We start from the raw sequence: 13,062 nt of genomic DNA on the forward strand, positions 1-13,062 counted from the left end.
GCTAGGAATGTTAGCTAGAAAGTCAGATAACATTATTGTTAACTAGGAATTTTTGCACCTTTTTCTATCATTGTGTAGCACATTAGGCGGAAATGTTAGCATTGAGACACTTAGCTAATGGTATTGTTAGCCAGGAATGTTAGCTAGGAAGTTAGCTGGGAACTGACCCCTCTCTATGGTATTGTGTAGCACTATTAAACGGAAATGCTAACATTCAGACACTTCATAGCTAGCGGTTATTATTAGCTTGGAAGTTCCTGGATGCTAACATTAGCTGTTGTCTGACATGAGCAAATGTATTAAATATGTTTTTTTATCTTGAAATATTTCCAGATATTAACCTTTTTTTGCGTTTTCAGTCACTGATCAATGTGAAAGTGGTGAGACGATGATGTTTTCAGATTCCCAACATTTATGTGACTACAACCTGAATACAGAAGACATTATACCATCACTTCCCAGCCTGAGCTTGACGTCAGAGGAAAATGGCAGCCATGTGAATAAATGGTTTTAGGAGAGTTATACGAGTTGCTGACATTGGATAACACCACTGCTATTTGTGCCCAACTATGCATGTGCTAATGTGTAAAACAGTTAGACCCTGCCTTTTAAGACGTGACCCTATTAGACAGACTGGCTCACATCCCTCAACCTCCAGGGCTGCCAGATGAAATCTGAGCAATTAGACACCCAATGTGACAGGTATCTTTACCCCTCGGGTACAAAATACGACTGTGTGCGCATGCCTGTGTGCTCTTCTTGGTGTGCGGGGGAGAAAATACGAGCGGTCTGGCATGATGTACGGCTAACCTTCGTGCTATCTCTCATCCCTCTCTGAGACCTGAGTGCCTAGTTGGATGGGAGCCACAGGATGGATGGGCAGCTTGCTACTGCTTGGTTATTGATTTCGCTGCCCTGCTGGCCTTGCTCTCCCGTCCCGCCTCCCACAACCAATTATAACCAGTTCCTGCTACCAATAAAAACTGGGGGGATGGGGAGGGAAGATTGTTATTAGACTGAACTCCAGTTTAGTTAGCGGCTCCCGTGTGTGTGTTAGCTCTGCTTTATTCTTTGTCAGTGTCAATAAATGAGGTCAAACTGCTTGTTTCAGGGAAATTAAGTTCTTTCACATATAAATAAAACATAACATTAAATTCAGCGTTGAATGTAAAACAAAAACGTGTGTGCTTCCCATCTCTGTGTTCCTACCTTGCCCATTCTTCTTCTCCTGCTCCTCTTCTTCGTCCTCCACTTCCTCTTCCTCCTCTTCTTCCTCTGCTGCTGCCTCCCCATTTTCCAACTGCTCCTCGTCTTCCTCCTCCACCTCCTCCTCCTCCTCTTCCTCCTCTTCCCTCATGGCCGGCGAGGTGAGAGTAATCTTCAGTGTGAGTTTGGGCTCTGTTGTAGTTTGTACCAGAATGGCTGCCTCGGGCAAGGAGCTCGTGACCTCATATTTCTCTTCTGTCAGCTTCTGTCGTGTGTCAAACAGACATAACAAGGTGGTCAGAGGCCGAGGTCACAACATGACAGTAAAGAGGAGAGAAAATATATCTGAGCTTGAGCTGCTTCCAGGCAAAAACATCACCAGGTCTGACAGGAGGAATATTAAGTGTGCAATATTAATGTGCCTGAGAAAACATTTGGAGAGCTGATTAGCCTTGCAGATACAGAGTGTCTTAATGTCTCCAAACTGGGCTATTTTTGGCCCCATGGATGTTACAGATATCCTGAGCTTATGATGCAATTTGAAATGTGAGAGGCATCTTTAACTCGCATTGCAGTGGCTAAAATACAAGGCTTGTTTTTAAAAGTCACATACGCACTAACACTTCAACATCCGTGTTGACCACACGTATGACAACATGAAAATCCATAAAGGGCACTGCAGGGCCGTGCACAGACGTGTTTGGGGGCGGGGGCTCAAGCAAAAAACAGAAGGGCACTTGCCCCACCAACATGCACTAATTCCCATCCTGATGTTGTCACAGCACCGCCATCCTATGCAGACTATAACTCAAATCAATACCAAGCAAAACTTAACAACCTGCTTCAGAAAGTAATTGCATATTTGTAAGTTGCCCTGCATGACGGAGAAAACGTTGTCCTAATGAAAATGTGACTAGCTTGATTGCTAGCGAGTACAGACAACAGAGGCTAATAACGGGGAAATTACAGCCAAGTCCTACTGACATACTTAATTGTTTTTCTTGAATGGATGACATTAAAAGTGTTGTTTTGGTTGATTCATAATCAAAACAATGCCTACTGTAACTGAACTGGGGTGGGGCTGGCGTGAAGTGAGCTTTTCATGACAGGTCAAGACACGTTGAAAAGTTAATTGATTCAGACAAAATCTTTCGAAAGGCATATTTATTTTTTAAGACTTTATATTAGAAATTATTTTATAAAAACAAATGATCTTTTTTTAAAATATAAATTAAGGGCACTTTTCGACTCTGGGGGCACAAGGGCAGGGGCTCAAGCCCCCCCTTGAGTCCTATCTGTGCACGTCCCTGCTGCACTGAATCCTGTGGGGGAACAAATACTAGAATTTCAAAATAAAGCTGCCAAAATGAATAAATTAAAAAACAAGATCAATTCAAAATCCATTAAAAGCCATTACATACACAAATTTCGAGAAGCTGTGAGATGCATTCAATGAAAAACAGGACAATTTAGAGGATGTAATGAGTATGAAAACAGTTTTTTTCCCTTCAGATGAAAATATCTCTGCGTTTATGTATCTGTCATTTCTCAGTGTCAAATAAACCTCTGTGAAATACTCCATCTGTATGTGCGCTGTGCTTCTTCATTCAGCCCCCATTCTGCAGGAATCAATTACTGCTGACCTCTGCAGTCAGGACTAATGATTACTGATGCTAATGAATTCATGTCAGCGCACAGGGCAGCCACATTTGTTACTTGATACACACATGCATTTAACCAGTCCTGTACCTGCTAATAAAAATGAATGGGAATAACAACTGCTTAAACATCAACAACAACAACCTGCAGCCTCACTCAACAAAACACACACATTACACCACCAGGAAAAAGCAGGTACACACAGACTCTCAAAGCATATGAAGTCAGGAGCAGCTATGAATACAGAGGAGGTGATCTTAAACGCACCATACGTCAAGAGGAGGGCCTAAGGAAGCAGTTGTGTGCATTTACCATATGTGTGTTTTATCATGCAAGTGGCTGTTGTGTTTGCAAATGTGTGTGCGCTTGCATTATTTACATTGTTGGGCAATAAATCTGTCATCGACTGTTACCATGGGGACTCAGCTCCAAGTTAGGACTTGGTTTTGGTGACTGAGTTGAAGCGCGGATTAAGTTTAGCTTCCGGTAAGGGTAATTATAGGAGTGAGGTATGTGGCAGTTAAAGTTTAGGTCAGCATAAGCATAAGGAAATTAATGTAGCTCAATGCAATTTCCTCCTTAGTGACAAAACAAGCGTGTGTGTGTTTGTGTGTGTGCTTCTGACACAGCTTAAATGTGCAGCGAGTCGCAGAGGACCCATCTACATCCCATTTGGCTCTGATGAGAAAATCAGAATCTCTGGTCACTGGGCCGAGACACGAGATTACTCCCTGCCCACACACACTTAGAAAACGCACACACACATGCTCTCGCTGCCTGTCGTTCTCTCTCTCACACCACTTAACAGCTAAAGAGAACGAGCAGCGAGGAGGCACAGGAGCAGAATTTATTCATTGAGTAATTCCAGCGCTAGCCGACCAGGTTGAGGAGTTTTAACACGTTAGTGGTTGAAGTACTTTCACATCCTTTCTAACCGATTTTGAGTGAATGCAAAACTTCAGCTGGCTGCCACAAACTCATTATTCAAACGATTAACAGGGAAGAGTATTTAATATACAAGAGTCAAAGTCACAGCATCACTTTTCTGGCACTCTGTGTGAACTGTAAGTATCATTTCTGTTTCATGACTTGTTAATGAGGAAACATGACACAGAGGAAGTGATGAGGCCGTTTATCACACATGACTGAAACACCTCTCAACTTCCACTCTTGGTGATGTTGCTGTCTCTTGCTAACTTATGCCAACACTCAGTGCAGAGTACTTGTGTGTACATTTGTGTTTAATCGTAGGAAGAAGCTCTAAGGTTGGCAAATTAAAGCACAAACACTCAGAAAAGGTGTTTTCTTATGCAAGCAGCTTATGACTGACCTACTGTAACTGAGTAGAATTTTTGTGTACTCCCTTTGTTACGGTTGTAACTCTTGATTTTCCTCGCCGACGCTCGCTTTCCTCTTTAGACAGTTTGCCTTCATCTGAGCGTCGAATTCGTTTCTTTTTCTTTGGATTTGCACTTATTTTTGAAGTTGTATCTGTAGTCATCGATCTTTTCTTTGTTTGTTCAGCCATAGTAGATTACTGTTTACTTGCAACACTTGCAGAGACCGGAAAAGCAGCCACTTAGCTCCGCCTACCCTCTCTGGCTGATGGAAAACACGTCACTAACTGGGCACCGCTTGGGATTTTTTTTTGCAAATGTTGCCACAGACGCCCAGTCCATAATAATACTTTACATACTATATATACTATCTTCCAGATTATACCTTTAAGTATGTTTTAAATGAAGTAAAGTGATTGGCTACATTAGTACATCTATCCGTTACTAAGTAAAATATTGGTATTGCGAGCTAGAAAGAAAAACTGAATTTGACCAGACAATCAATGCATCGCATCAAAAACAGGCCAATCAGATCAAAGTGTGACAAAGTTTTTTGTTCACAAAAAGCCGTTAGATCGCTCTCTTCAAAGCCACCAGACTCCATTAGCAAAAACAGTAATTTTACCTTGCAGAACACGGGACTTTCTGGTCTACCGCTGCCTTGTTACACGTTGTAACACAAACATCAATCGAGGCAGCGGTAGACCATCAGCAACTCCCGTGTTCTGCGAGGTTTTTTGAGTCTGGTGGCTATGAAGCGAGCTGTATAACTGCTGTTTCTAGTCAAACAAAGGATCTTACTTAACAAAAGGTCCGTCTGTCGTCATTTTGACACCAAAACATGAAAACATAGAGCCTAGGTCTGAAGATAAAGTTTCATTTTAACTGTGAGCTGAGGGCTACAGATACACAATAAGCTTTCATAACTCTGCTTTATGAAGCCGTTCTAGGCATTAGTTGGAACATCTATTACTTTAACTACATAAAACTTGACATTGTTCCAACTGTGCAATCATACCCTCTCTTCCTTGTAGTTCATTGCATAGGATGCATGTGTGAGGTAACCATGGCAACAAACAATAGTTTATTATAAAAATCAGCGGGGTGGGAAAGTAGCTAAGTAACTTTTACTTTAAGTACTTTTTAAGTGAGAGTAGAATATTTCAGTTCTCTTTACACCTCTGATTGTCACAATAGGTTTGGTTTCAGGCTATTATGCAATTGTGTGTGTATGCCAGCCGCATGTTTGTGAGCGTGTAAGAGAAAACAAGCACGCATTTGTGTATTTGTGCGTCGGTGCATGTCCCTTACCTCTATCTGTGCGGGTAAATTGTGACAGACAGTGTCCAGCAGTGTCTGTGTGGGTTTGTCTCGACACATCAGCACAAGCTCCAGGTCCATGTCGCCTTTGATCAGGAGGCCTTTAGCCACCAGGCCGATCCGCATCACGCCGCACAGCACGCCGCCGCAGCTGGACTCCCTGTTTTTAACAAAAGGAATCAATGACTGTAGGGAAAAACACATTTCAATTTACAGCTGAAAGTTTTGATGCCCTTTTTAAAAAGAAATCTATTTCAGGCTCTAAGGGAGGCAGTGTCAAAAAGTATTTTAATATGTATCAATATTTAATGTAGTCTTGGCTGTTTGATTAACAGCTTAAAATACAAAGTGCCAGTCACGACTCCAAAATAAGATCCGACACGGCAATTCAAGACTTTAATGAGAGGTAGTGAACCCTTAATAAAAAGATTCATGAAACAGCCAACCATGGGGGCCGTGCCCAGAGATGTCAGGTGGTTAACTTAATTTAGCCTGGAGCTACACAGGCTCCTGCTGCTCATCCACCTCTCTCTAAGAAAACTAATAAGGCTATCTTCCTCCGCTACATCATGTGAGGTTTCTGACATTTTACGGGCTCAATAATCAACTCTGATCAACTCTGAATCACGACTTCCCCACCTGTAGCCGTCAGTTGAATCCTCAGCTTCTTCGCTGGGCTCATCACCAGGATCGTCCTCCTCTGTGCTGTCTGCCGGTTGGCTGTCGACCTGGCTGTGGGCGTCGCTGCTGCTCTGATCCAGCCAATCGGAGACGTGTTTGAGGGCGCACTCGACGGTGGACACCAGCGTCTGCACGGCCTCCAGCTCCTGCGAGGACGGGTAGATGGTGGAGTGCTTCGCCATGACGTGGCGGTCATCGTTGCTGAAGGATCGGAAGGACCTCTGGCAGGGAGAGAAGGGAGGAGGAGTAAGAGAGAGAAACACATTCTCTGATTCTGCAGCACGGGGAACACTGGTGGGAGGTTTTCAACGACAGATTGAGCTTTAATCCATCAAATTGAGCTTTGGTCCCGCTGTTGGGGACTAATTTCTCTGCATCACACATCAAATAAAAAAAAACACACACAATCAGGTTCACACAGATGCTTGTGCCACAATCCAACAGAAGAAAGCTAATTAAAGACAAACACGCCATGTGTGAGTACAAAAAGCTTTTGCATGTTTTATTCTTATGCAGGCTGGACCAGAAGCAACCGACAGCTTCGGTTGCTTTTCTGAGAAACCGCTCGCTAAATTTAGGTGGAAGGGTCGGGGTTATAAGGAGGAATCCAAGCAAGGATGGAGGAGATGGAGTGGGAGGCATTAGACCGGGGAGCGCGGAGAAGAGAGTAAATAGACGGGGAAAGCTACAGAAGCAACAAGGGACAGAATAGAGGACAGCAGAAGAGGCAGCAGAATCTTTAATAAGAGAAACACTTGAAGGATGTGAATGTATTAAAAAGTAAAGAAATGAAGACGAGGAGCAGGTGTAACGGAGGATTTTGTGACTCACACTCTGCGATGAATCCCACCCAGATGTCCCTTCGCTAACGCACACTCACATACAAACACCTTATCATTTTTACATCAGCTGTTCTTTACAGTGTCACAGCACCGCAGTGGGTGGCTGTTAATGCGGCTCAATGTTTAATGTTAAGCACTTTTATATGTTACAGATGATTTAAACATCTGGACAGTGATTAAATAATAGAAATTGAATGTAAAAGCGATACAAAGGGGGGCTTGTGGCGAGTGTTAATGCATGGAGCAGATGATGGGATAACCCCAGGCAAGTAGAATTACATTAAGAATGCATTCTAATGTATTATCAGAGCATTTCATTAGCAGCAGCACACATAATTCTCTGGGGCAAATGTATAATTAATAACAAAGATACTGGAACAAAAGATAATTAATATGTATCAATGCATGTCATGGCGCATTATTTCACATTACTACTTCTTTAATGGTGAGGAGCAAAACCACTTCTGTTCTACTGCTGTTTTTTATCGACTTTTTATCTGTTATTTTAATAATGAAATTAAAATTAACCAGAATTTTTAAGGTCAATTTTTTTCTTTTTTGCTGGCTAAAAATAATAAATAAATAAGATAAAAAATAAAATAAATAATAAAGTAAATAAATAAAATAACTTTCTTTAATAAAAAATAATTTTCAGATATAAAATATTTATATTTTGGGGAGAATATAAATGTATCATATCTGAGTAAAACAGGGATGTATCAATGCTCGTCATGGCACATTATTTCACATTATTTCTTTTTTATGGCTAAGTGACTAACCACTTCTGTTGTGCTGTTGTTTTTTATCGACTTTTCTATCTGTTATTTTAATAATAAAATTAATATTAAGCAGAATTATGAAGAAGCTTTGATGCCGTAATTTTTGCCCCGTTGGCTAAAATCAATAAATGAATGAATGAATGAATGAATGAATGAATGAATAAATAAATAAATAAAAATAATAAAATAAAAATGTCAGTAAATATCAATAAAATAAAAATATATATTAAAAAATTACAATTAAAAAATAGATCAATAATAATTAATAAAATAAATAAATAACTAAAATTATAAATAAAATAAAATAAACATGTTTTTTTAGTTTTTTACTTCACGCCATCTTTGATATTTCAGACACTTTCAGATAGAAATTATTTATATTTTGGGGAGAACATAAATTTATCATATCTAAGAAAAACAGGGTATTGTTTCCATCATCGCTTGGTGACCTGAATCTGAAGCACGAGGTTCATTTTTAATCATTACAGGTTATCGCACAGTGCCGGGGGGAGCCTGAGGTGCATAACTCAGTTCAACATGAGGAGGCTGCTCTCAACACGCTGCTTATCTCTAAGAGCCACATTTCCCTTTATTCACTCCACACAGAGCCGCACACCAGGCATGCTAAGTGACACACACACACGCACGTACGCACACACACAGACAGGGGAGATGACCTTTCACAGTAGTAAAGATAGTGTAGTTTGAGCACTACTTGAAATCCAAGGACCACCGCACATTTACACATTTGCACCCACACATAAAATACACACGTACACGCACACACTTCATCCCATTCCTAATTGAACTGCTGACATTCTCTTTCACCAGAGTGAGTGAGATAAAGCCATTAAGAGAAAGGAGAACAAGCAGTGCACAATGACTGCAGGCTCACAGCCTGTGTAGCTCAGTATGTAGAGAGTGGCACCAACACTTGGCAGGGATACAAATGGCGTTCCCACTGGGACACAACTGGGATTGTCCAACAGTTTGGCAAGGCACGCCGGAGTGACATGGGCAGAATTTATTTATTATTATTTTTAGGCCTTTTTTATATACTGTAGGACAGCTGAAGAGAGACAGGGAACATGGAGAGGAGAGAGTGGGGGGTGACATGCACCAAATGATCACAGACCGGGAGTCGACCTGCGATCAGTCCGCCGAGGACTGTAGCCTCTGTATATGAGACTCCTGCGCTAACAACTGAGCTAAAGCAGCTCCTTGTTTGATGCATCATGATATCTTACTTTGATCAAGCCGTGACATTATTATGCAATAATTTAATTTGTGTAACTTGAAACGCTTTTAAAAAAAAATACATCTTCATTGCTAAACACGATGAGGCGTTTAAGGGACATTTTAGGTAACAGGACAAAAATCTTTCAGTTTCATGATTGCGTAAATGATTAGTTGATTGACAAAAAAATTAATACACAACAATCTTGATTGATTAATAAGAAACTGAAAAATGAGGATTTCTTACATTCATTATCTCTGGGTTTTTGAACAAGCAAAACCCCCGCTCTCTTCTCCCCACATTTTTTGTCTCTGTTCAGCTGTCCTATCGAATAAAGAAAAAGGCGAAAAAAAACCCTTTAAAAAGTAAAAAATAATAGTGATGAACATATTTTTACTGGCTATTTTGCTTTAAACAAACAAGACAGCCACCCATACATCATCTATATCCATCATCTTATCCTGTTCAGGTTCGCAGAAGGGGCTGGAGCCTATCCCAGCTGTCACTGGGCTAGAGGCGGGGTACACCCTGGACTGATCGCCAGTCAATCACAGGGCTGACACACAAAGACAGAGAACGCCTACTGGCAAAAGCCACCAATGAACCTACCGAGCATGTCTTTGGACTGTGGGTGGAAGCTGGAGACGTGGAGGGATCCCACGCACGCACGGGGAGGATATGCACATTTCTAGCTATGAGGCAACAGCGCTAACCGCTGCACCATCGTGCAGACCAAGACAGCCGAACAACAGTAGAGAAAAAATATAATAAAACACAACTGATGTAAAGAGAAAAAAATGATAGAGACTCACAGGTTGTCTCGAGCACAGACATGACTCATCTCTTGTGGAGTGGGTGGGGCGTTAAGCTTAACTTTAAAGTAGATAAATATTGGGTGCACTGTCTCTTTAATGAGTAATTTTCACCGTCTCCAAGTTAAGATTCTTCCCCGTTATTTATTATATTAATAAAAAAACCAGAGGGGTGACATCTGGGTGTGTATCTGCGAGTGTGTGTCCCTACCAAACTGTGTGTGTCTCCCTACTTGTGTGCCTTGTCAGAGCAGTGTTTAACACACCAACAGTCGCAGACTTTATGAGCCGTTGCTAATGGGAGCTCCTGCGGCCATAAAACACACGCCGATGAGAGTTTCTATGTTTTTGTGTGCGAGTGTGTGTGTGTGCGCGGGTACTACTCGACCGCGGGGGAGTCGCTGCCCAGCCGCTCTGATCGCCATGTAAATCAGAGCAGTTAAGGAGGACTCACTGACAGGAATCGACCTCCTAGATCAGCGAGTGCCCAGATAATGTTGCAGACATTTAGACAAGTGACACGATAAGTCACCTCAGGTTGCCAAGATTGGAAGTGATGCAGGATTTCAGAGTAAGACACTAATTTGGGAGAAAGGTTGAGGTAGAGTTTCATGGTTTAGCCTGCCTCTCTCAGTAGTTTGGTCCAATTTAATGAAAAAATGGTCACACTATTTTCCGAATAAGTCCAGATGCGTTTAAGAAGTATCTTTTAAAAACACCAAAACACCTAAACGCGCCTATAAGTATCACCACCGTCATGCTTCATGTGTTCTGTGTTGACACATCTTAAGTGGCTGTCAGGCTCTCTTCACATCCTGATGACAGATGCACTCTCAATCTGCTCCAGACGACACCCTGGTTGTCCTTGATTCCACCCTGACCGGCACGTAACCTTGAGGTCAATCGCACAATATGTTCCCCGGTCCGAGGTTGCGCGTGCAGGAGCAAAATAAATCATAAATGATGTTTCAGACGCAAATGACCTCTATCCAGATGCGTGTTCTGTCAACCCCCACAGGCACTAATGCTAAATTAGACTGTGTCCAATTTCAGCACACTGACCTTAAGACGATCCTGGCAGGTGAAAATTAAGTTAAGGTGTCTTTTAGGGCCAAGGTATGTTTCTACATTTAATACGTCGTGCTCAGATAAATTTTAGTTTACAGTTTAGCGAAAACTGCTTTGATCTGGAAGGTGTGCCGACTTGAGCAAGCAGACCAAGCACTAAAGCAAACAAGACAGGTTGTTAATAAGGAAACAGTTCAGCCATATTGACTAAACCGCTTTGAGTAGAGCTAAAACTGAAAGTGAGAGCCACAACATTTCAGAAATACTCTTCTTAATTGGTTAATCTGGGGATTTGCTTTAAACCTGTCTGATAGTCTCACGGTGATGCTCCCTAATATCAGGGTTCAACCTGGAGAGTGTCATGATACTGTGGAACACGTGCGTAAAAATAACAACACTACAATAATACTTTCATATCCCTCAGGATAAAACGTGGGAAAAGATTTAGCATAATTACAGGGTGACGCATTCACACCAAATAAAAGAACTTCCTGCCAATCTGTTTAATCTTTTCTTTTTCCTTTTTAGTCATCATCTGAATCCTGTTTTCTAGTGTTATTCATAATAATGTTATAGCAATGGGAATACGTTATTATTAGGGGTGGGGCAAAATATCGATACAGCAATATACCGTCATCCTGGTGCGTGCGATACAATTATCGATAGGCTGGCGCCAAATATCGGTATTTTAGTTTACAAATATTTGGTGCTCTCAACAGATTTTCCTGCGATTTCGCCGTCATGCCAGGTTTTAGACAGTTTCAGCAGGCTTCAGAGAGCTGGCCAATCAGAAGAAAGCAGGCTTGCAGGGGCGGGGCTTCTTAAAGGGACAGAGCTGACTGAGTGGTTTCAGGCAGAGGCTGTATGAGGGCCTGCACAGAGCTCCAGTGTGTAAAAGTTGCTTTTTTTAAACTGTAAATTATGCGAAGTTACTCCACAGGTATCACAGAGTGAAATATGAAGCTTGAAATTAGCATAATACGCCCCTTTAAGAGATGCGCCAGTTTTATTGTTCTGTACATTTAATTTACAGACTGAAAACACGTTCATTATTTCATCTCAGTTTGTGTCAAATTCTGTGACACGCAGTGAATAAATACATTAATCCTGCACTTTACATTTTGTATTCTTTAGTTAATGAGATATCGTGATGTATCATTATATGACTGTCTTGTAATACATCAATTATCACAGAATCGCTGTTATCGTGGGCCATATATCGCATTGTATCGTGACTTTCCCCACGTTTCCCAACCCTAGTTATTAAATCAATTATTAATAGGTGTAAAGCTAATATTATTTTAACTTAATGTGGGATGAAAACTTAGACAAAATAAATTTAACATCTACTTTCAAAGCAGCTTCTTTCACTGAAGCTGGGATATCCAAAAACTTTTTGAAAGCAAAATATGTTTTTTTACAGAGGTGATAAAACAGCATGAGGGCAAGAGAAATCTGTTGCCTGCCTTCCAAGGAATCCCAACCAGACACACACACACACACATGCAACTGTTTAATCCTATCTGTCTGCAGGCCACCAGCGCACACCCTGCGCTGTGCATGTGTGTGTGTATATATACCTTCATATGGCTTTGTTGCATAGTGCCTTTAGACGGCACGCTTACCAATTACACTCCATTTCATGCTCCAGTGAGGCCGACCGGCTGGCAGGCGCGTGTTACATAACCACATTACACAGCATTTACAACTCACTGTGTATTTAAGTAATGCGCCCACACAGTAACACAAGGCAACATGTACATATGATGGAATAAAGGCAATAAATCTGATAATAGACACACTAAAAATGAAACCATGAGTGAAATATGCACGAAAAATATATAACACACACAGATTACTTCCATCACTTCCATCCATCAGCCCCTATTCTGTCCGTAACACCCTGCAGTAAAACCATTTCAGTTCAAGGTGTCGTGGTTCGACACGCGGCCTGGCAGCAGAATCCAATGACTTTCCTCTCCATCGCTGCCCGTCTCTTCCTGTCTCATCCTGTCTCTCTGTGGCCATCTGCTATAAATTACATGACCCAAAGCCAAGGACAAGACTCACTGGAACAATATCAGCTGTGATTGCAGGGACACTCTCTTCCCGTGTCTTTGT

The 13,062-nt window shown here is 41.5% G+C and overlaps 1 protein-coding gene across 1 annotated transcript in view; it reads right to left on the minus strand.

Moving 5' to 3' along the window:
* The window catches only part of strbp (spermatid perinuclear RNA binding protein), an 86,165-nt gene that overhangs the window by 17,323 nt on the left and 55,780 nt on the right, over positions 1 to 13,062 (minus strand). The window contains exons 4-6 of the mRNA XM_069673442.1: positions 6,162 to 6,424; positions 5,514 to 5,682; positions 1,210 to 1,471 (exon numbers count right to left, since the gene is read on the minus strand). Of these exons, the coding sequence (XP_069529543.1) occupies positions 1,210 to 1,471; positions 5,514 to 5,682; positions 6,162 to 6,424 (694 nt within the window). The remainder of the gene's footprint in view (positions 1 to 1,209; positions 1,472 to 5,513; positions 5,683 to 6,161; positions 6,425 to 13,062) is intronic.

This window comes from Semicossyphus pulcher, unplaced genomic scaffold (genome assembly GCF_022749685.1).
Source record: "Semicossyphus pulcher isolate SPU_LCO1_2020_fin unplaced genomic scaffold, fSemPul1.0.p SCAF_22, whole genome shotgun sequence".
Lineage (NCBI taxonomy): Eukaryota > Metazoa > Chordata > Actinopteri > Labriformes > Labridae > Semicossyphus > Semicossyphus pulcher.